Source organism: Zalophus californianus, chromosome 5 (assembly GCF_009762305.2).
Source record: "Zalophus californianus isolate mZalCal1 chromosome 5, mZalCal1.pri.v2, whole genome shotgun sequence".
Classification (NCBI taxonomy): Eukaryota; Metazoa; Chordata; class Mammalia; order Carnivora; family Otariidae; genus Zalophus; species Zalophus californianus.
Window position 1 is genome coordinate 114,594,886 of NC_045599.1, and position 24,304 is coordinate 114,619,189.

Genomic DNA, 24,304 nt, shown 5'->3' on the forward strand with positions numbered 1-24,304 from the left:
CTCGGTGCTGTCTAGAGGCCGCGGAGCCCGCAGGAAATCACTCCCGAGAGCGGCGTTAGGTGTCGGTGGCTACCACGCCTCCCGCTTCAGGGCTCGCTTCCTACTGAGGACAGGAGGGGATACTACGGCTCTCCAGCACTGGAGCACAGTTCTGCTCCGCTCTACCCGAATAGGCTGCTACGGAAGCACGCAGAACTCGGGCAGTTGCTGCGGCACCAGCCGATTTTCCGCTCTTCCCGGTTCGCTCTTCCGCCCGCGCAGCCCTAGCCCCCGCCCTCCGCGCAGCTCATAGGAACCAGCTCCCTCGCCGCTCCCGCGCTTCTCTCCTACCACCCGCAGTGGCCTGCTTTTTATAGGCACCGCAGCCAATGAGCGCTCTCCTTTCCTTCTGCCCGCCCGCCCAGCCAATCGCCGCGCCCCTTGTGTAATCTTCGGCTGCTCGGCTGCTCTCGGCTATTTTCGTTGTTGCTGGCTTTTTCAGGGGCTGCTCGCTCGCAGCCAGAGAAGCTGCTTTTTTTTCCGGGTTCGGAGCCGTTCCGGATGCTTTAGGCTGCCGGATGTCTGATCTCCGGATAACTGAGGCGTTTCTGTACATGGATTATCTGGTAGGTGCGGGACAGGGGTGGCGTGTCGTCTCTCGCACCCCGACGTGCCCGGTGTCCCTCCGCCTGGAGGAGCAGCCTTTTTGCTTCCTTGCTTTGGGATGGGATGCATTTGGGGTTCTTTCTCCTGCAGCCTGCTCTGGAGCTGTGCTGGGACTCCGAGTGGCCGCCGGCGGGGCGGAGGAGGGGGTGGTGGAGCTGACAGGTAAAGGTGTGGCCCCGGCCGCCCCCCTGCGGGGAGAGGGGCGTGCTGGGGGTGCGGGAGAGATGGGGCCGCGGCGGCGGGGCGTCCTCTGCCTGCGATCCGGTTCTTTGCTTCTTCCCTCTGTGCTCCCCGCAAAGGACTTTCTTTCCTGGGAGGCAGGAGTTTTCTGCTCTCCCTTTAGCAGAACTCCAGGTACTATTAAAGAGCCATAACCAGAATGGCTTACTAAGTGCCCGGCAGCCCCGGTCATTTGGTTGTTATTAGATCTCTAAAGCTATGACCTCGGTCGCGGCGAGGTTTTAAAAGCACATTACCGTAAAGTAGACGGGACTAAACTACATCGAAGCCTGGTCGGGACTGGGTAGGGGCAGGCATTGTCCCACCGTTCCTGTCGTGGGTGCCTGTGGCTTTTACCCTGGATCCCAGCTGTGTTTTTAGGCCAGGCTTGTGCTGAGAAGTTTAGGTGGGAAGTGTCCCCACAATGCTGGGACTGAACATTATTTTAATAATGCACTCGTGTTTTTGTGGAATTATGCAAGCATCATGTATTGTTCCAGAAATTCTATTTCCCCAGAGCTGCATGTTTGTGTTCAGGGGGAACCTCACTGACATTGGCTGTGTTCGATCCTATACAATTACCAGGTTTACCTTGTTAGCTCTTCATGTAGAGTTGCAGTAGCTGGTTAAAAACATTGACCCTTCTGTGATCTTGTTGGACACATGCAGTCGGTTTTACTGTAGATTGTCCTGGCAGAGATTTGCCAGTGCCTTCTAGGAATTAAACTTACTGCTGTTCTAAGAAAGACTGTGAAAGCTATCATGATCAAGAAACGCTGGACAAGGACGGGTTTTGTACTGTTTTCTTGTCTAGGACTTACTCTAGTTTATGTGAAGGAAATGTTTCCCCTAAAGCTTAATGGCTTGTTTTTGTTTTTTTGTGGGGAAGGATGGTGATTGAAGTAAATGCATGACCTTGTGAATGGAGCAGAGATAAAAAATTGAGTTCAAATTCTGTTTTGTTCATTTGTTGATGTCAGTTATCTTTGTGATAAAGGGACATTATCCACCCACACCTGGAGCTAGTTAAGGAGGTTATCTGATTATGCGTGTCCTTTAAAATTCAAAGTGCCATGTAGGTTAAGAGTTGCCAAGTGGTTTAGATTTTCTAAATTAAGTAACTGATTATTTTGTAGCTTGTCTTATAAAATGCAGTACTATGGTTTTGTTTTGCAGTCCACTCAAAGCCAAAGTTTGTTGAGGGTAATTCCAAATAGGAAAGGGTGACATTACCTGTACTACTGAAAGCTAATTTTGGATACTTAAGTAGTTCCTAAAAAGGAAGTCTGGTGGTTCTGATCATTGTTATTTCTTTAGTGGATGAGTTTTAAATTTACAAATAGCATCACAAAGCGGAGGTGACAAAACCACCAAACCACTTGGGATTCAAGGATTGAAAACTGGTTGATTACTCAGGTTAATTTCTAGGTGGATTATTTAAAGGTGGTGAATGATTGTTAGTGGGGCTTTAGGGTCCCTTAAAAGCAGATTAATTTGTCAGTTTAGTAACAGTTTTGTGTTAAAATCAATGGGCCCTAAATTTGACACAGCCTTTTGGTTTCACCTGCCATGCCCCCACACGCCCTATTGCATTGGTACTAAAAAATAACATTTTGTAACTTTAAGCTTTAAAAAAAATCATAACTGCAGTGAAACTGTTAAATAAAAATCATTGGCCAATCGTTGGGGATGAGAAAATCTTAAAGGAAATAAGTCCCGTTTTTATGAGTGTGCCAAGTATCGCCTGTGAAAATACTTAAGAAAATCCTTAAACATGAAGTCCAATTTTCCTGTCCAATTTCACTTAAAAGACAACTCTTCAGAGGCAGGTTTTTGTGTTTACTTCTTATCAACTCTGAGAAAATGAAGTGCCACATATCATTCCTCTCTTGCCTTTCAAATTGACTCTTGCTTATACATAATCTTTATATGGTGTTCATTAAAAACCGATTTCTGGGAAAAAAAATCAATTCTGTTGACTACATCTGCCATCTTATTTTTAAAACCAATTCACAAGTTCTTTGACTTCCAGAAAAAAAAAATGCCCCTTTCCTGACAAGATTGGCTCTTCAGATTTTGCTGAGCTTGTGGACTAGAGCTCCCTGTCCACGCGCTTGACAGGCATACTGGTGTATGGTATCTTTTCTTTTTTAATCAGTGCTTGACTTTCCTTGTTGCTGCCATTGGAAGCTGGAAGAGGGAGCTGTGTGTATGTATTGTTCTTTGGATGGGATGTCATCACTTAACCTTTTTTATGTGGAGGAGATTAGAAAGGAAGGGAAATGGGAGAAAGGTAGGTGCTATTTTTAGCAGCTTATAATAGGACTGTGGGTTTTGAAACGAATGATGTAGCTGCCTGACCTTTGAGGTTGCAGTTGATTTTCTTAAAAGAAATGTTCTCAATTAGAGGTGACCAATAAGGTGAGGGACAGGGATAATGCCTTAATATTTAAGACAGGGCTTTTTAAATTCAGTTCAGGGTTATAGTGGTAATTTGCTAATTCTGAATAAATATCACCCAGTGCCCAGTATTTGTTGAATGAATGAGACCGAGGGACCGTCCTGCTTTTCTCACCAGCTTCTAAACTGAGACAAGATAAAATCTGTTTGGATTAGGTGTTTTGTTCTGGGGAATGCAGAATGTATCCTTTACACTTGAAGATTATCAAGATACTTTGTGTAGCCTGGGTGGCAATTTAAATATAAAAACCTCTTGTTTTCTGGTTAAGGGAGTAGGCTTAGGAGGCCGCACAGCTTTTCTCCATCTTCAGGATGGGCTTTAAAGGCCAATGTTCATACCGTTGGGTCTATGGGTGAAGATTTTTCTACTGTTCCAACAGGCAGTACTGGCATCTTACTTTCTCTTGACAGGTAGAACTAGTGAGACTACGTGCAGAGCTTTTGAATAAAGTAGGAGAAAATCGAGTTGTAATGAAAGAGAAACACATCTACCAGGTTTTCCTGCTAGGTTGGTTGGACAAAATCAACTAATAGATTCCTTTCAGTTTCAATTTTTTTTTCTGTCCTAGCTCATGTTGATTGGTTAGGATTTTACCCTTTTCCCCCCTTCTGCCATCAAAACAGTAAAAATTCATTCTGCTTTGTGTAATGCCTATGATGATGGTTAATGAGATAATGGAGGGAAAAAAGGGATTTATAAACACATTTTTTTTCAGATATAAAATGTTACTGTATTGTGATTACATCTCTTATTCTTCTACCTAAAGACCTTCATGATTTCTCACTGGTAAATGCTGGGCTAACTTTTAAACTAGTGCTAGTATATGGAAAGATTTGGAGTGGTCATCAGCAAGCAGGATGTCATAAGACCCTTGATTGTTTAATACTATCACATGTTGATATTTTCATCCATTCAACAAATATTCATGGAACCCACTGCTCTGTGGATGGCCCTGAAGGTCGTGAGAGGATGAGCTCCCAGCTGAGGTCCCCTGGGCTATAGGACTGCCAGGCATGTGGCTCTAGAGGAGTCCGTGGCAGGACAGGCTGCACAAGGAGCATTGGAGAGAAGGCAGCTTCCGATGTGCTCCCTGGCTTTCTGGTAGGCTTCTCATTTTACATGTTTTGTTTTATTGTGAACTAAAGTGCAGAGTTAGACTCGAAAATATGACAACTGAAAATGGTTGATTAGTCTTGGATTCTAATTGTCAACTAATGATCACTGCATTTGTATGTTGGGTTTATAATTTAAGGCCAGGGTTTTAGGTTTTCCATATAGATTGGTGAACCTGGCCTAGTTTCTTGGTCTGAGGCTGTACCTGCCATTATAAAGATTTGTGTGTCGGGGGGGAAGATCAGATGAGAAGGTAGATAGGTCAGCAGAAGTACATAACCGTCTATAGAATAAAAGCCAACTGACCAAGAACAGAAACTCATGATCTACTTCAAACAACAGAGCCTATAGGTACTAGTAAGTTGTAAATGTGCCTGTTTGAAAAGAAGAGTGAAGGCACATTTGGATTTTATCTGGTGCTCAGTTAAATTTAAAGTGTGGCGTGTTTAACCCTGAATGACTCTGAACATTATAAATTGTATAGTCAAATTGACTATAACATACAGGCCAAACATTTTTTAGTCTTAACTGCAATTGGATTAGTTATATAAATATTCTTTGAATCATAAGATTAAAATAATGCAAGCACAGATCTACCATCTGGACTTGTCATGACACAAAAGTTTGAAGAACATCTGTGTATTGAGCAGGAACTCTGACGTGGAGGCATTAGCTATTTCTCCAGCTTCTGTTGCTGCAGTCTTAGAAGTCTGGAAGTGGAAGTCCTAGGAAAAGACTCACAGGAGAAATGATTCACGTTCTCTGGGAGCCTAAGCCATGCGATTACTGGCATGCGGGGGGGGGGGGGGGGGGGGGGGGGGGGGGGGGGGGGGAGCGGGGTAGAGGGAGTGAAGCCTGAGTTTACTTATTGAGCACTTACCTATGTGCCAGACGACGTCATAAATGCTTTCCTATGTAATGTCATTAAAATGAGGCTCAGAGAGGTGGTGTCATTTCCCCAAGTTCACATAGCTAACAGATAGGAAGCCTTCCTTCCAGCCTGGCGTTGAAGCTATTGGGAGACTGTTGAAAAAAAAATTTTTTTAAAGATTTTATTTGACAGAGACACAGTGAGAGAGGGAACACAAGCAGGGGGGAGTGGGAGAGGGAGAAGCAGGCTCCCCTCTGAGCAGGAAACCTGATGCGGGGCTCGATCCCAGGACCTGGGATCATGACCTGAGCCGAAGGCAGATGCTTACCGACTGGCCCACTCAGGCGTCCTGAGACCGTTGAAATTTGTACGATGTATTTCTTGTGAATACTGTGCTGCTGCTTAACTAAAGGGTAAACAAACAAATGAAAAAACCCAACCCAGGGGCCTTGGGGCTGACCAGCGTTCCCTGTTCTCAAGGGCTTGGCTTTGCTAAATGACTGTTAAGGAGAAGGCTGAATATAAACAACTGTGTTGTGTCCTGAGCTTCCTGTCCCACAATGTCCTGACTCTGGTCCCTGAGGTGACTGCCCTTCACCATCTAATATTTCATCAAGTGACCACAAATGGATTTCTTGGCCACCCTGTTAGCCCCCTACTGTCACTGCAGGGGCACCTTCTTGCCTGTCACAGCCCTAGTTCTTTTTTGAAGAGGTCACTGAAATGGAGGACCTAGTTGTCAGTTTGATGTCTGCTGTGCTTCTTTATCACATGCTGCCAGGGAAGCGAGGCTGTCCCAGCAGACACTAGGCCCCTAGTAGCCTCTTGCTTACAGATTTTAGTTGGGCAGACTCCCCTGATACTTACTATAAATAATTTGTTTCTGAGGTAGACTGGAAAGAAGGAAAGATTTTTAGGGAAGTTCTGGTAAGTGCATGGCAGAGAACAAGGAAACAGCAGTTTCCTCTGATAACTTCTTACAAGTTGAATTAAGATGGGCTTTTATTTTCAGGTCTACAGCCCCCTTTAGTTCTGCTGTGGCTCTCCCCCTGGCATCTGCCCAAATGCTTCCAGTGTTTGGATGAGGCTAGGAAGCTGAGTTCTTGTTGACCTTAATTTCAAGTGTCTACAAAGTGTCTGAGCATGTTCACTTCTAGCAGGGCTGCCTTCAAGGGCACGTGGCTGTGGGGGGCCTAGGCTTCGAAGGGTCCCACACTTGGTTTAATGCTCTGGGCTTACCATCCTCTAAATCTTTGATGCTTTGCAAACATTTTCATTTTGCACTGGCCCTCACAAATTATGTAGCCAGTTCTGACTTCCAGTGCTAAAGTAAAGACATGTGGAAAGCCCTTGAATGGCCCCCGGGTGATGGCTATCATTGGAGTCCGTCCCCTACATCAGGGCAGAGTCCCTGACCATCTTGATCAGCACCACCAGAATCGGAGGGGACTGTGTACCAAGTATGGTGCAAAATGTCTTGCTCCTGTCGCCTAACTTCATCCTCCCACCAGTCCCGTTAACCAGATACTACCGACTTCAAAAACACAGCCTTAGAAAACAGGGAACTTGGGGTCAGTGAGGTGGTTATTGGCCAGTGGAGTGTCAGGGCTACCCGGTGGTGAGCCTAGCTTGGTGGATTCCAAGCCCATGCTCGCAAGCATGTAGTACTGCCTACCTAATAGTTGTTGAGAGGACGAGTGAGGGGGACAGCAGAAATCACAGACACAGTGCTGGCAATTGAGGGGTCACTTGATTGCTGTCCCATGGCTTCTTGGGGGAAGCCCTCCCAGGAGTGTAGGGACAGCCCAGTTCTTGCTGGGGCAACCGCGTGGGTTTGTGCCTTCAGGTGAGCCAGCTTACTTAGGGATTTTGCTTTAATTTGTGTAACTACTTTCCTCCCCTCTTTTTGCATAAACGTGTGTGTTCTGCTTTTTGGCTCACAGCCAAACACACCTACATGGTTTTGAGAGGAACCATTTGAAAAGTTGGATTTGTAGGCCAGTCTCATTTATCAGGTTCCTTTGTACCTAGATTTCCTGGGCACTGTTCTGACCTCTGGACTGCTTCTCTCAGGGTTGAGGACTTATCTCGAGTAATTTTGTTCCTGTCTCCCCCGAGAGGGATTCCTGGGTGTTTTTTCAGTATGGTAGCCACTTCCCTGGCCTCACTCTTGGGGAAGTGGATGACCGTCTAGAGTCCTCCTAGGACCATTGACTGAGGCACAGAAGGACTGTACCGGTTCCTAATCATGGAGTCAGGAGCTAAAACAAAATACAGCTCTTTCAAAGTTTTATTTTTAATACAAGTATTTGAAGTACAAGTATTCAGAAAAGTACAGAAAATAATAAAACCTACTTCTATGTACCTACCTCTGTGAACAGTTGTTAACATCTTGCCATTTTAACTTCAAAACTGCTTTAAAAAAAAAACAATAACACAACTTTAAGGCTAGAGCTAAAGCCTGCTCCTCCCCCTTCTCTATACTGAAGTTAGTGGGTGTCATTCTCATGCAGTGTTTTTGCAGTTTTACATTTGCATGTATGTATAAAGAATATACTAACAATAGGTTAAATATAATTTTACAGAAATTGTAACCTACCACCCTTCTTGAAACTTTTGTTTCTGAGATCAATAAATGTTGCTCGTATATATCAGTAGATACTTGTTTTTGTTTTTTGTTTTTTTTTTTTAAAGATTTTATTTATTTGAGAGAGAGAGAATGAGAGATAGAGAGCACGAGAGGGGAGAGGGTCAGAGGGAGAAGCAGACTCCCTGCTGAGCAGGGAGCCCGATGCGGGACTCGATCCCGGGACTCCAGGATCATGACCCGAGCCGAAGGCAGTCGCTTAACCAACTGAGCCACCCAGGCGCCCAGTAGATACTTGTTTTTGGTTTCTGGTTTGGATATTACCATTTATGCTGCTATATGTAGGGATCTTATTTGGATTTTGTGAGCAGCTTAGAAGAGAATAGGTGTTGGTTTTGAGGCATGCTTTGTATATGTTTACTTGTTAGTACTACATGGTGAATCCTATAAATGAAATTTTATTTGTACTTCAGTATTATGATTCCTGTTTTACAGTTGATGACAATCATTTTGTAATACTGTTAACATATCTACACATATATACACCTATTCTTGCCTATGTAAGGACAGATTATTTTGATACCATATTATTAAAGTAAAAGGAAATTTGGAAAGCACAATGGGGGGGGGGGAGAAATTGTAATCCAGTAACCCAGAAAGAACTAGTTAACATTTTCAGCCCTGCATCATAATGAAGATAGTTTCATAACCTGCTTTTTACTTCTATGAATACTTAAAATTTAAGTTTCTCTTCATTAGTTTCCTGCATCATATACTGACAAACCATAATTTTCTTTCTTTTTTTTTTTTAAGATTTTATTTATTTATTCATGAGAGAGAGAGGCAGAGGGAGAAGCAGGCTCCCAGCTGAGCAGGAAGACCGATGCGGGACTCAATCCCAGGACCCTGGGATCATGACCTGAGCCGAAGACAGATGCTTAACCGTCTGAGCCACCCAGGCGCCCCAAACCATAATTTTCTTAACTAGTCACCTTTCCATTAAATATTTTATATTTGTTCGATTTTTGGCTGTTATAAATAACACTGAAATGAATATTCTGCATAAATTCTGGATATTTTGTGCTAGTGTATTGTAAGGAGTGGTAGTTCTATGGTACTTAAATGAGTCTACTACCAAAAGCAGTTCCAGTGCCAAGTAAGTTTAAAAACTGGGTCAAAGTAAAACAAGTTTCTGTGTTGTACAGACTTTAATATGCAGATTACATGGTGAATCTCTCAAAGAGGGATTATTACATACAGCGTTTCTAATCATCTGGAGTGTTTTTGCTTTATGATCAAATTCTAGAAATAGAGTTGTAGGGTCAAAAGATACCTGCATTTTAAAGCTTTTGATACTGATTAAATAAATCAATATTAGTAAAGTGCTTAGAACTGTGCCTCCATAGAATTAGCCAGTGTTTAAGGCAAAGTTACGTAATAAAGTTTGTGATGATTATGATTAATTAATACTTGAGAATTTGCTCTCTGGTTCTGCAGGAAGTGCTTAATACGGGATTCTCATGTTCCTTTAGCCCTTTCATCAACCCTGAGCAGTGTTGGAGTATTTATTCCTGTCTTGTGGTTGAGGAAACTGAGGGTCAGGGGGAATGGTGTCCTCACAACTGCCTCACTGGTCGTAAGGGTTGGTGACATGTCCATGATCTTAATCTGTACCTACTATTGCGACAGAGAAGAAAAAGAACTTTGAAGTTCTTTATTTGATTCCTAGGCATTCCACCTATTACTTGGGTGATCTAAGGTGTGTTCCAAATATCAGTCCATAGCAACATGGAAAAATCAGGAAAGTGTTGCAAAGTAATCATAAATTTAGAGACTTAAACTTGAAATATTGCTTCAACTTCTTGTAGATGTTAGAATATATGGTCTACTCTAAAATTAGTGAATCATAGTGTCTCTCTCAAAATGTTTTTACCTAGCAGAGTAAAAAGATGGCATTCCTGTATTAGTACTCAAATTTGTTTGGATGAATGTGTATATATATTTAGAATGTACTTATTTCTAAAATGCCAAATCCTGGGAACCTGGTCTAAGACAAATTACTCTGAACCACAATTTTCTCATGTGCAAAATTCAGACAGCATCAGAGGTTGCCTCTGTGATGATTAGCACTAATAAAAACATAATAAAGTGTACTTAAAAAAATCACATTAGATTTTTCTATACTGATTGGTAGGAGTCCATATGACTCAATGTAATGGTGTCAATAGAATGTAGAGAGAGCAAGTCTTCTAAGTCCTTGATTTCTCCCGCCTCCTGCCCTGCATCAGTGACACCTTTGGGATTTTTTTCCTCTTCAGAACTGGCAGTGTACAATCTTTGTGGAGTTAACTAAACATCATGTAGGAACACATCCTTTCATGTACATTTTAAGAGCTGGACGTTAAAAAGTTGTCCTTGACCTTGGATAAAACACGTTTTTTGGTCTGTTGTACAAAAAGAAAGGTCCCAAAAAGAATGTTAAAGTTGATTTTTTTTTTAAACTATCACTTTTTGTTCCTTCTTTCTTCCTGTTATGATTCAGAGGTTTTTTTGAAGATCTCAACTGTGACTAGTAAATGATATTTATAAAACTTAAGTGCTTTTTGAGGGTTGAATGAGATACTGTATTGCACTGAACATAAGGTATTCTATAAAGCTACAGTGCATCTATCTTTTTTCTAATTTTTTGTTTACTCAATTTTAATTGTGCACTTGAAGTTACACCTCAAGTCTTAAAGTACAGCTAAATTTATATGTACCTGTATCTTGTTATCACCCCCAAAATGGAGATGTAAAACCTTTCCAACACTCCAGAAGGCTCTCATGTCCCTTCCTGTGCAGTACTGACCTAGATTAGTTTTGCCTGATTTTGAACGTCACATAAATGGAATCACAAGTATACTTAGGATTTCTTTCAGCATGCCTGTGTAATTCATCCACATTGTATGGATCAGTAATTTGTTCTTTTTTGTTGCAGTGTAATTATGAATATGTTATTACTAGTCCATTGTCTTATTGGGCATTTAGACTGTTTTCACTTTGAGGATATTTAGAATCTTCTACAAACTTTCTAGCGCATACTTTTGGTGGATATATTAATTTCTGTTGGGTAGAATGGAATTTCAGGCTCATTAGGTACATGTATGTTCAGGTTTACTAAATACTGGCAAACATTTTTCCGAAGTGGCTGTACCAACCAATTGGACTTCTACCAGTATAAGAGTTGCAGTTATTTTATATCATCACCAATACTTGTATTGTCAATCCTTCTCTCTACCCATTCTGATGGGTATGTACTCCAAAGAAATTTAAAGTTGCCCAAAGCTACTTCCATATGTTCAGGCATGAGAGTAATGTAATACAAGAGGATTATAAGGCAGATTTCTAATTTCGTGAAGTTACTGGCCATAATCTGAAATGACTGCACTGTTCAGCCTTTGGTTCACTTAAATTCTGATGTGCTACAGTGGTACCATGGGAGTTAACTGACCTAATTTTGTTTCTGGCTTTGCCACCAACCAGGTGTGGAGGTTTGTGCAAGCCAGTCAGTCTCATTAACTTGTTTCTTCATCTATAAAAAGATGGGATTAATTAGGTAATCTCAAATGTTTATTTCATTTCAAAAGTTTTTAGTCCTTTTATATCCTTCCCGGAATAGCTGTCTTTCTTCCATTCTTCTAATTTTATTAAGTGATAGAGTTGCTTTGATGTAATTTATCAGTCATTCACCGAAACAACTAATTTTTATGAGCCTTTTCGGTTCTGATGTGGTCCTGGCACTAGGGACATATAAGTGAGCCATTGGCCTGTTGTCAGGGAACTTACACTCTTAGAGATGAAAAATAGGCAATTACATTTTGGAGTGGCATATTCCACTTAGAGGGAAATAAAGGTTACTGAGGGAGTGTCTGAAAGGAAACTTAACCTAGACTTGAGGGACCAGGAGAGCTTCCCAGAGGAGTCATTTTTAATCTGCAGTGACAGGGCTAGGCAGAAGGAACAGCTTGTGCAGAGACTCAGGGGTAAGTCACCCCATCACTTCAAGGAACTCCCAGGGCTCGGTGTGGCTGGAGCAGAGTCAGGAGCAGTAGACAGACAGGGAGCTGCAGAACCCAGCTAGGGTCACATCATGGGAACCTTCAGAGTTTGTCTGGACTGACCTGGGCAGATCTGGCTGCCCTGTGAGGGATGGGAAAGGGAGGCCAGACTGGAGCAAGAAGACCAAGTTAGGAAGACGTTTTCCTGGTTCAGGAATGAAATGATGGTATTCACCACCAGGTAAGAGGAGGACGGATCGACAAAAGGAGATGCTTTTAAGAATTGCTGGAATTCCGTAATTGGATGTAGGAGGCGAGAACAAAGATTTTAGAGAATCCTTAGGTTTTTGGTTTGAGCATTATTATTCTGGTTCTCTATTATTGCATTAACAAACCACCTTCAAAGAGTGGCTGCGCACAATAACTAGTCAACTCATGAATCTGGCGGTAAATTGGGGCCAGCTAGGCCGGTTTCGCTCAGGATCCCTTATGAAGCTATAATCAAATGGTGACTGGGGTCATCTCAGATCTTCTTCATACACTTGTCTTGCATTTGGGCTTGGGAACAGCCAAATAGCTGGGGGCTTGAAGAGCGTGGACTCCTGGGGCGTCTCTCTGCATGTGGTCTCTCTCTATGCTGCATCAGAGTGATTGTACTTCTCATGCCCAGGCTGAAGGCTCACTGTGAATGTACCAAGAGAAACTGGCAGAAGCTGCCAGTCTTTTCTGCCCTAGCCTAGCATCTTGTTCATCAAGGCAGTCCCACAGGTGAGCTCAGGGTCAGGGGCAGGAGACAGACACCACCTCTTGATAGGAGGAAGGTGAAGAATTTGTGGGCACCTTTTAAAACCACCACAGGTATTGGGGTGGCTAGTGGGTTCATGTACTGGGATAGGTAACCCTTGAAGGAATGGCGTGATAGGGGAAAGTGAGGAATTTGATTTTGGTTGAGTCTTTGAGTTTTTGCTGCTTGTGCAAAATCTGAGTTGAGGTTTCATGTAGGTTGGTGGGCACTCAGAGAGGACTTCTGGAGATGAAGTAAAAAACAGTAGGTCACATTTATTATTACTTGCCGTAGACTGTATTATATTATCATGTGGGAGTCACAGTGTTAAGTGTTTTTCATGTATTTCTTATTACTGTTATTTTAGAGATTAGAAAAAACAGGTGTAGAGAAATGGAGTGTCCTGCCCGTGGTGCACGGGAGCTAGAACTTGAACTCTGGTCGGGCTAATTCTCTGACCTCCCAGTCTTCACCACTTAGATGATACCTGAAGCCACAAACGAGCCCGCCCTTGGTGGGGGTGGGTAGGGGGGATCGTGCAGAGTGGGAAAGGAGGAGTCCCCAGAAAGCCCAGTGTCTCGGTTAATGCTGGCAATAGCAGGCAAGCAGTTTTTGTGGGTTAGGAAGAAAGGAAAGGAACCAGAAAAGGAGGCCGAGAGAGAAATGAAAGGTTGGGAAAAAAAACCCCGGGGAGTGTGGAGTCAAGCAGGCTGAGAAGGGAGACCCTTTCCAGAATGAGGAAGTGGCCAGTTGTGTTAAATGTTGCCCTGAGATCACGAAAATAAGGAGGGAAAAGTGGCCACTGGACTGGAGTCTGGTGACCTGGGCCAGGGTGCGCTCAGGCCTAGTGGGAGCGAGGTGCTGACCCTGCTGCCGTGAAGTCTGTCAAGGAACTGCACGGTGAAGGGGGAGAGGACAGAGCCAGAGCTGGAGCGGCTGGAGGGCGCGAGGGGCGCCCCCTTCCTCTCTACCTGCGACCCAACTTGAGACGGATAAATGCTGATGACGTAGAATAGTAGGTCCCTTGGCTGATGGTGACTGAAATGTGATGGGGTAGGGGCTTGAGCTGCGTGGGCTTGGAGCTCAAGAGCCAGGGCGACTGCTGACCAGGGAACCGGAAGCATTGGTCCCTGCGCACTGTTGAGATCAGAAGCCATGACTGAACAACAACCCGAATCTGGCGGGGTTGTGAAAACAAATTTTTTTTTTCTTCCAGATGTTTAGGACAATAGCAAGACCATGGTTGAAGTGATAGGCCATGAGCTGAGTTATTGGAAGGAAGGGCAAACAAGGTAAAGGATACATAAGGGACTGGTGGTCTTGATGAGGCTGAATGATAGGTGTCATCAGGAGTGCTCAGAAAATTGGAGGGAAGGAGAGTTCAATGCGGTCAGACAGAAGGGTGTATGAGCTTAAGATCTCAGAGGTAGAGTGTCTGAGGGGAAGCTCTAGGGTGGCTATGGTTGGCAGTGGAAAAGATGGGAGGTTAGGAGAAGAAGAAATACAGCCAAGGCTTTGGATAGAGTATGCTCATAGATGGCCCAGTTGCTAGGACCATAGTAGGACTCCAAGCAAGAGTTCAGATAGCCTCAGTGAATGAGGTGAAGGTCGGTCCGTGTCCTTGACAAGGAGAGGTAGAGAGCACTAGATACTAGAACTCCTTGTCCTCAGTCTTTTTTTCTTTTTCTTCCTTAAGATTTATTTTAGAGAAAAGGAGCATGCATGGGGGGAGGGGCAGAGGGAGAGAAGCAGACTCCCCGCTGAGTATGGAGCCTAACAGGGGCTCTGTCTCAACACCCTGAAATAATGACCGAAACCAAGAGTCAGATGCTTGAGCCACCCAGGCACCTCTCCTTGTCCTGAGTCTTGAGAGGAGTAGGAGTGGTCTGGAGAGCCTCGAGGATCTCAAGGGAATTGAGGTAGGCCACACGGTGGAGGGGATGTTTCACAAAGCTCTTGTGGGTGTAGAGGAGTTTCATGGTTCACCTACTGCTTCAACTGCCAGGTTAAGCTACCCAGATTCACCTTCACTGTATCTTTGGCAAGTTACTTCTCAGTGCTTCACTTTATTCCTCTGTGAAGTGGGGGATAGGAAGAGTAATTCCCCCTTGGGTTTGGTGAGGATTCACTGAAATAATGTATTCTAGAACAGTGCCAGACACCCTCTCCTCTGGTGCTTTCTCTTGCTCATCGTCAGAGCAGAAAATGCCTGCCAATATCAACAATGAAGGTATTTTTTTAAGTTGAGGTGTAATTGAGGTGTACAACACAATGATTCAATATTTGTATAGATTGCAAAATGAACACCACGATAAATCGAGTTAATATCCTTTACCATACATAGTCACAATTTTTTTTCTTGTAACTTTGTAGATCTATCAAATATTCAATACAGTATCATTCACTAAAGTCACCATGCTGTACATTTGTCCCTAGGACTTTTTAATTTAATAACTAGAAGTTTGTAGCTTTTGACTCTTTTTACCCATTTGCCACCCTCCAAAGGCTGCCTCGGGCAAATACCATTCTGTTCTACATATCTGTGCACTTGTTTTTGCCTTTTTTGAGTCCACATAAGTGAGGTCCTATCATAGTTGTTTTTCTCTGACTTGTTTCACTTAGCATAATGCCCTCAAGGTTTGCAGGCGCTTTCTAAGGGCCCTATGAGGTAGATACTAGTATCAGCTCCATTTTTCAGATGTAAAAACTGAGACCTGGAAAGGTTAATCAACCTGCTTCAGGAAATACACCATGGCAGAGGGCTCTCTGGAAAGGCTGGGGAGGGAGACTAGTGTGAGGGTGGCTTGTTGGAGAGGAGGCACAGAACAATGTGGGGTCAGGGTAACTGTAATGTGAGGTGCTTTCCCAAGGTAGGTGCTTGCCCCAAAAGACTTTGATCTAGCAATTCTCTGGTTAGGCGGTTGGGAGAAGGTTAAGTCCAAGCTAGTTGTGCTATGGAGGGGGTCCTAGTTCAGATAAATAAACCCACAGCTCAATTCTTAAGACCTTCTGCCTATAATTTTCTGCTTAAGAGGAGTTGAGCTTCCAAGGGCGTCCTGATCCCTAGAGGGGGAGGAGACTGGACTCTTGGGGGACTCGGTTGCTGTTATCTGTCACACAAACCTCATCTTCTTAGGGGGCTCCCAGGGCCGGGATCCCTGCTGGCACCAGGCTCCCAGGGCAGAGAACTGGTGGTCTGAAGGGCCGAGTCCAGAAGCTGTTGAAGATGGTCCAGGCTGAGGCCTTTCAACTGGACTGAAAGCTGGTCTCAGGCAGCTTGTGGAGCCAGTTTTTCTGAAGGCAGCCTGCTTGGGGCTGTTTTGCTAGAGCAGCCTGGGAGGTTAGTCTGCGTGTGCTGTGTCTGGAACTATTGCGTAGTAATCTGGATGTGTTTGTAAAGCCGAGATGGCCCGTATGATCCTGACTCCACCTCCCCCCAACCCCCGCTTCAAGAGCTAGGATTGCAGAAATAGTTTTTGGTTGGCGAGTTCCCCTTTTCCCTCCTAGTCTCATTTAAGTCGCCTTCTCCCAGCCTTTCGCTACCGAAACTGAATTGAGGCTCCTTCCAGGGCTGCTCTGGGGGCTGCCTTAGATAGTTAGACATACTGGATGCTGCAGGGGTGTCTGGCCTAGAGGGTCAGTGTGGCTGAAACCCAGCTCCTGATCGGCTGGCTAAGGTATCCATTGTGCCCAGAGGTACTAATGGGCCAGTCACAGCCCTGCCTCAGGCCTTGGTTCCTGGATCTGTTACAGGACAAAGCATGGTGTGTCATAGTGCAGGGCTGGGTTGTGGGCCTCATTGTTTCCAGAGGTACCTGTGTACAGGTACACAAGACGGCTGCGAAGTCAGTGGTTGGGCTGAGAGGCTGTACAGAGAATGATAAAGGACCTAGACCTTGGGGGCCACACTGCCTGCTTTTGCATTCTCTGGTTGTCACCTGCTGTGCATCTCTTTGCCCCATGTTCCTCGTATGCAAGATGGGCATAGTAATAGTACCTCCATCAGAATTAAAATATAGAAAGCATTTAAAAGTCTAGTATCCTAAGCACTGTTAAAGTGCTATTATTGAACTACTCTTCTGCCATTATTCGACTAGGACTTTTTTTTTTGTATGATAGATTTTTTTTATTAAAGACTTTATTTATTTGACAGAGAGCATAAGCAGGGGGAGTGGGAGAGGGAGAAGCAAACTCCCCACTGAGCAGGGAGCCCAAGGATCATGACCCGAGCCAAAGGCTGATGCTTAACCGACTGAGCCACCCAGACGCCCCTGGACTGGAACTTTCTTTCTTTTTTTTTTTTTTTTTTAAAGATTTTATTTTTTTGTCAGAGCACAAGCAGGGGGAGTGGCAGGCAGAGCAGGTAGAGGGAGAAGCAGGATCTCTGCCAAGCAAGGAGCCCGGTGTAGGACTCGATCCCAGGACCCTGGGATCGTGACCTGAGCCGAAGGCAGACGCTTAACCCACTGAGCCACCCAGGCGTCCCTGGACTGGAACTCCTGTCACTGAAAAAATTCTAGTCCGGTTCCATTCATTTTTCCAATGCCAGCTTTTCAGAAATCTTCCTACCCCATCTAATAAACACCGTACAGAGTACTGGGTTAAAGATATTGTAGCTGCTTAGTTAGTGTTCTAAGTGGCTGCTATTTCTGATTTCCAGGGGAGAAAGGTCCTGGCGTAGCCCACAGTGGCCTGCACCTGTCTGTAGACCAGCTGTGCTTAGAGCTGCGACCTGAGTTTGGCTAAATGAGATGATTCCCTTTAAACTTAGCAGGCACTTTTCTGAGGTCCTTCTCTGGACTCATGGTTCCAACAAAAGTTGAGAATTCCAAACAGTTTGAAAGTCAAGTTTCTGCTTTTGAGAACTTGTCCCCCTAGCATGTGCTTGCTTTGCCAGCTCTTTTATCCCTCCTTCCTTAGAAATGTTTCCAGAAAGGCCGTGTGTGTTGTAGAGGACAGAGTACTGGGCTCACTTACTAGGTCACACCTGTTGTAGAGAACAGAGTACTGGGCTTACTGGATACTGTTGCAGTTCTTTGTCATTTGGAATTTTTCTTGACTGCAGCTAGTTCTTTGTTCAAGTCCCTGTGCTAGGTGTAGGAAACCTCTTGGAATTATTGAATTTCTGTTCTATTTTGTATAGAAATTGTACATCCTGCGGTTCACCAATAAAATTTCTTAGTGTAACGTAAATGTCCCCATGACTTGTTGGGTTTTCAAGTTGCATTTTTTAAAGACTTGTCGTTTAGATATGATTATTTGATCCTTCCCGGGTTTCCTTTGCATTTCCTGACTTTTTCAGGGCTCCTACAGACCTGGCCTTGGGCTGTGGGCAGGATTATATCTTGAGCTTGAAGTACAACTGTTCTCTATTTTTGTGGACTCGGACTGCCATTTTTCTGTAGCCTGAGTGTGTAGGCAATAGTGTCCTGTGTGAGTGGTGCTTTAGTTTTCCCAATACATCTTGATTTGAGGAGAATGCTAACTGTATTGGTTATCCTTGGAAATACCCATAGACAAATATTTTCCATTCCTTGTCTTCTCAGTGCTCCTAGTTTTATCATAATTATATGAGCTTAACTGTCATCTATTTTTTTTAAGATTTATTTATTTATTTTTGAGAGAGTGAGAAAGAGAGAGAAAGAGTACATGGGGTGGGGGGGGTCAGAGGGAGAAGCAGACTCCCTGCCGAGCAGGGAGCCTGATGCGGAACTCGATCCCAGGACTCCAGGATCACGACCTGAGCCAAAGGCAGTCGCTTAACCAACTGAGCCACCCAGGCGCCCCATGAGCTTAACTGTCATCTAAATAGTTGCATAAAACAGAATAACGCTTTTCTCTTTTGATTCCATGACGAGAATAGATCTTCAATTGCTAATTTTAAAACTCTTGAAATAAGATTCTTTGTTATATAGGAGAACACAAGTATAATGAAATGAGTTGCTAAAAAAGTCATAGAGAGCTGTGTAAGAAGTGATGCGTATTTTAATTCTTCATACAGAAGTCTTGAAAAACAACATAAAAATGCATGATTAGGAAGAAATGATGGAGATGAAGAATCAAGATGTAACAAGCTCATTGAAGGCTTGATTCTCTCCTCTTTTTTAAAGCAATTCTCTTCCACTTCCCGAATCCAGAGTGCTGAGTTCATGTCGGAGGCAAAGATTATTTATCCCAGTTGCTTTATAGTATTGCGGTAAGTAATATTAAAACAATAGTAACAAATGAATATTCTAAGAGTAGGTGTGGGTAGCCTTTTCCTGGGTGTTCAAAATTAATGACTTCCACAAAACAGCATTTTAATCCCTGTTTATTTGCTTGAATTGGAACACTGACTTCACATCCTGGATTTTAATTCAGATGTACAGCCCTGTGCTCAATTACTGAGCTACAACAAGAAAAGGGATCTGTTAGGTTTTAAAATATCCCATGAAGGATAAATGTCAAATTAGTTTTGGGAGAAGAAAAGCCCTATACTTCTTTCCTCCCCACCTCTCCCTTCTATCTAATGTTCCTTACTCCAATACTTGAGAGCTTAATGTTTGGTAGGTACTTGGGCACCATAGATAACACAAGGATAACCCTATATCTGCTGAACTATAGCCTGAAACATCGACTATAATACAATTCTTTGCTTGTGGGGAAAACTCCAGTTGGTGGGCTAGAACAGGGTGGACACACCTTTTCTGTAAAGGGCCAGCTAGTAAATATTTTAGGCTTTGTGGGCGCTACAGTCTGTTTTAACTATACAGCTCTGCCATTGTGGCAGAAAAGCAGCCAGACATAATACATAAATAGATAGATGTGGCTGTGATCCAATGAAGTATTATTTACAAAAACAGGCAGTGGGCCAGATTTGGCCCATGGGTGATAGTTTGTCTACTTCTGGGCTAGTAGTATAAGATTTACCTCCTTGAAGGGAGGTAGTTCATGATTTTTTTCATTGGCATCAGAATTTTGGTTTTTGTACTTGCAGGACACCTTTAAAAGGAGACCATAGGATCAGTGGCTTCAGTCATTTGAAGGACTGTCCTGTGAATCTTCAGAGGCAGACTATAATAGGGTCAGAATTAAAGGAAGGCAGGTATTGGTTCAGGTTAAGGAACCTTGGAAGGTTTAGCCATTGGCTGTGAATAGGAAATGACAAAGCAGAGGCTGCTTCTGACTTGTTAAGGACATTATAGAAGGGGTTCATGGATTGAGTGAGAAGGCAAAGTAGATGCAAGATTTCTCTGTTTTTCCCCTGCTTATCAGTTGGTCCCGTCTCTCTGCTTACCATGAGTTATTTAAAAATCACTGTGGTGTAGGGGAGGATTTCAAATGTTTCTTTTCATTTAAATGGTGGAACTCTTTCCTTCTAACCCATTTTATGCAGAACTCAGATATTTAAAATTATTATACATGATTTTTACAAACTTACGATTCCTCTCTCCTTATAGTGTGTTCTAGATCAGTGAGGACAGTGAAGCTGTTTTGATAAACACAAAACTGAATTTAGATTTAGATGATTTTTAACTTCAATCCATTTAGCTGGATGAGAACCGAGGGATTACCTTCCTGGCTCATTTGGTTCTACGTTTCTTTTTTGTGACATTAAGGGAAAATAGGATTGTAATGGAATCACAGTTGCAAAGTTTACAGATTTTAAAGTAGCTTCATCTTAAATCTTCCATCAGAAGGCAGAATACAGGTTTTATTCTGAGGCTTGACCCTCCGCCCACAAAAACTCCTTACCCTGGCAGCACAGGGAGGGGTGTGTGGGTGGTCTCCAGTGTGTTAAAAGTTCACGTACAGTACATTGGAGTATGCTTTTCTTCATTTCGGTCTCTAATAAAAATTCAGTTCTCTTTATAGAAACATTTCTTAAATATCCAGCTGCCTCTTTAGAAGCCCTGTCAGGGGTGTAGTTTGAAAACCACTAGTTCGGAATCAGACCTAGGTGGAAATCGAAGTTCTGTCCCTTCGCAGCCATGTGCTGGTAACTCCTCCTCAGTGTTTCATCTGACGGGCCTTAGAAATGCCCCCGTTGCTCAAGTTGTGAGGACAGAGATGACCTTGCAAAACACCCAGCACATAGTAATCTCTTAATAAGTGTCATTATAAGATAATCACGGGCATGGTTTTAAATTGTGTGTGGCTCCATATGATTTCAATACTATGGTTTCATTTGCCTTTATTAACCATCTTAAAGGCACCCTTGACTAGGAACTCTGCCCTCAGAAATGACAATTACTCAGCTGAAGAAAGTGGCTTGCAAGGGGCTGTACCCACTCTTATTTGTGGATTGTAATTCCGTCATCTGGCCGGAGACTGAAAAATGGGGTTTAGGGGAGACCAACCCTCCCAGAGGCAGAGGATAGGAGTTTAAGAGGCTTGCTTATCCACACAATCAGAAACAAGGGCGAGGAGTATGCAGACTTCACTTACAAGGACTTTTTTTTTTTTTTGGTTAGCTGCCCTTATCTGCCTGTCTCTTATTAATTAGCTATAGAAGCCATGCAGTAAGAAGGGCCAGCATGCACACCTTTGGAGAAGGTGGGCGGCAAGGTTGTGAACAGCAAGGAGAGAGGGCTTGTGCTACCTGGCAGTCAGACTTTAGGGACGGAGATAAAACCTACAAGACAAAAAGTAGTGACCCTTGGGGAAAAAAGGGAACTAGGTGGAGTCCCTGGAGACCAAAAGTAGGTAGATTCTAGCCACCTGAGTTGGGCACAGGCAGCCCTGGGAACTCCCAAGTAGTTCCCCCAAGCACCTTGATTGGGGTCATTTGTCTTCAGCAAATGTAAGAAAGTGGTATGTCTGTTCATAGAAGTCATGAATTTGGGGGGTATCTGATGCTGAAGAGTGGCCCAAAGAAACTGGTCTTGAAGCCAGATTCCAGAGGGAAGCTGGGCAGGATCCTGTGGGGCCAGGAGGTTATCCTAGGGAGTTGAGTGAGTGTCATTTAAGATTACTCTTAAACTAATAAGTGGTTTTAAGCAGGAAGCGATAGGACCTGATTGGCATGTTGAATCTTGTTCTTTCTGCAACAGCATGGAGACTGGATTATTCAGAGGCGAGGGGGCGGGTGGCTGGGGGACCTGTCAGGGACACTGTCCAGCAGCAGATGTAGATGGCTTGGCCTGGGCTTCAGTGAGTTTGAGGGAATGTCTCTTCTTTGCCAAGCACCTGATGCTTGTTTACTTGGTCCAACAAGGTTAGTAGTAGTCTTTTCTCACATCTGAGGACGAGTTACTAAAGCTCAGAGCATGTAAGTTTTCTAAGGTCATGCCCTGAATTATTTAAACACAGGTCTGTCTAAACTCAAAAGTCATACTTAGCTTTCTTCCCTTTCCACAATCAGAAAAATGAAAAGTCCAGACAGTCTAACTCATAAACCAATAAGCTTTTTGACACTGTTTTTTATTTTTTTAAAGATTTTATTTGACAGCGAGAGCGTGCAAGTGGGAGCAGGAGAGGGAAAAGCAGACTCCCCGCTGAGCACGGGAGCCTAATGCAGGGCTTAATCCCAGGATCCCAGGACCCCGAGATCCTGACCTGAGCCGAAGGCAGACGCTTAACCAACTGAGCCACCCAGGCACCTTGCTTTTTGACTCTTTAAATGGTTGGATCACATTCTCCTGTAACCCGTGTTTCTGGGCAGTACAGTAATTTTCATAAGTTACTATGGAGGTATTGATTTAGTGAAAGGGCTTGACCACTTGCATATTTTGAGGACTGGAAGTATACATTTGACAATATAAGCATTATGTTCAAGGTAGAGGCTTAAAATAAGTTCAAAAACAGAATCGCTGACAGCAGAAGGGTAGTGCTGAAAGGTTATATTCAATTACATCCAAAAAAGAATGGGGGAGGAGGAATGGAGCATAAACCCACATAATTTAAAATATAATTTTCCTTATGACTAACAATATTCCTAGGTGTCTAGTTGGGCAATGCATTGTCACCTGGATGCCTGTCATTATAAAATATCCTAACATGTTAATACTGAATGTTAAAATGTTGTGATAATTGACCATTAAAATTTAATATAACATAGACTAAAACCTCTTCTGTTTTTGTATAGATGGAAATTCCTGGCTGAACAGCAATATGGGGTCTGGCTGAAAAGAATGATTTTTGGTTTTGGTTTTGTTGTGTTGCGCTCCCACCCCCCCCCACCCCCCCCACCCCCGGTGCCAGGTCTTCTGGGGGAGGGTGCATGCTGGGAACTAAGCCCTCTGGCCTTGGAACGTTTTTTTCCTTTGGAGGATCTTGAGTTAGTGTCCTGAGTGACCGTGTTTGCAGTGAGAAGTCATAGTCCTGGAATGTGAAGATAAGCAGGAAGAGACACCAGAAAAATGCAACCAGGCCTGGATCAAGGGTGTCCTTAGAAGCTGATGGCAGAGTTCATCTCCTGGGGCCTCCCAGGTCTGGGGTCTGAGTGCAGATGCCTAGAGGAATTTGTGTGCCTGGAGCATAGTAGACACTCAATTTAAAAATAAGCAAACACAAATTTGGAGCTTTATGAGGTTTCCTTCTAGAACTCCTTTAATCCTCATACCCTTTGAAGTAGGTACTACTGTTATCCTCACTTCACAAATGATAATTTAAGATGCAAGAGGGGTTAAGTAACTTGCCCAGGGTCCCACAAACAGTAAGTTGTATGGCTGGGATTTGATTCCAGGAAGTTTGACCCCCCAAATCTATACTCCTAATGGCTCCCCAAACTGTTTCTTATCTGTAGGCTATTGGATTGAGCGTCTGTGATGCTGTGACTTTTCATGGCAGAATACTGTCTGCCTGTGGCAGGGATTTTTGAAGCAAAGTTGTTGAAAGCTTTTTTGTCTTCCCTTATTTTGTCCATAATATTAGAATTACCACATCTGCTCTACCCCAAATCCACTTTCCCTTGCACCTTCTACTCAGGTAAGAGCACTTACCCTCCTTTTTTAAAGATTTATTGTAGAGTAGTACATTGTAGTACTGTAGTATTGTAGAGGGGCTGGGGCAAAGGGAGGGGGAGAAAGTCTTCAGCAGACTCCATGCTGAGTGCGGAGCCCAGTGCAGGGCTTGATCCCACAGCCTGAGCCGAAACCAAGAATCGAATGCTCAAAACCAACTGCACCACTCAGGCGCCATCTAACTTACTTGCTTTTGCTGGCACGGCCACTAGAGCATAGACCCTGTGAGAGCAGGAGCTCCGTGCGCTGCTTTAGTCTCCAGCACAGAGGACATTGCCAGGCACAAAGTTGGTGCTCAGTACAAAAATGTATCTATGTAATGAAGAGGATTAATGCCACGTACAGTGCCTTTAACTTGGTCACCTAAAGTCCTGAGCCTTTCAAAAGGATGACCATGTTACCACACTGCAGCAGTGAAACATCCCATGGACAGCCATAACCTGGGGAGTTGAAATATGAAGGCTGAGCTCTTCCAATTGTCACTGTATATGGACCATTCTTTTGCTTAAAGTTAATGAGAAACACTTCTTTACCACCTTAAAAAAATACACTGCAGGTCTCCCCAGAATCCTCTGTGCTCTTAGAAGTCCATTCCACTGCTTAAAATGAGAATTTGGCAAGGTTCTGCCATGGACAAGGGGCTG

At 43.7% G+C, this 24,304-nt stretch overlaps 1 protein-coding gene across 3 annotated transcripts in view; it reads left to right on the forward strand.

The window, feature by feature from the left end:
• The first annotated feature begins 463 nt into the window (after positions 1–463).
• ARL15 (ADP ribosylation factor like GTPase 15) overlaps positions 464–24,304 on the forward strand; it is a 395,108-nt gene continuing 371,267 nt past the window's right edge. Inside the window, exon 1 of one of the 3 annotated variants that reach the window (XM_027606163.2) lies at positions 464–605. In XM_027606163.2, coding sequence (XP_027461964.1) covers positions 558–605 — 48 coding nt within the window. In that variant the 5' untranslated portion in view covers positions 464–557. The remainder of the gene's footprint in view (positions 606–24,304) is intronic. The other 2 variants (XM_027606162.2, XM_027606165.2) reach the window with 2 other exon arrangements.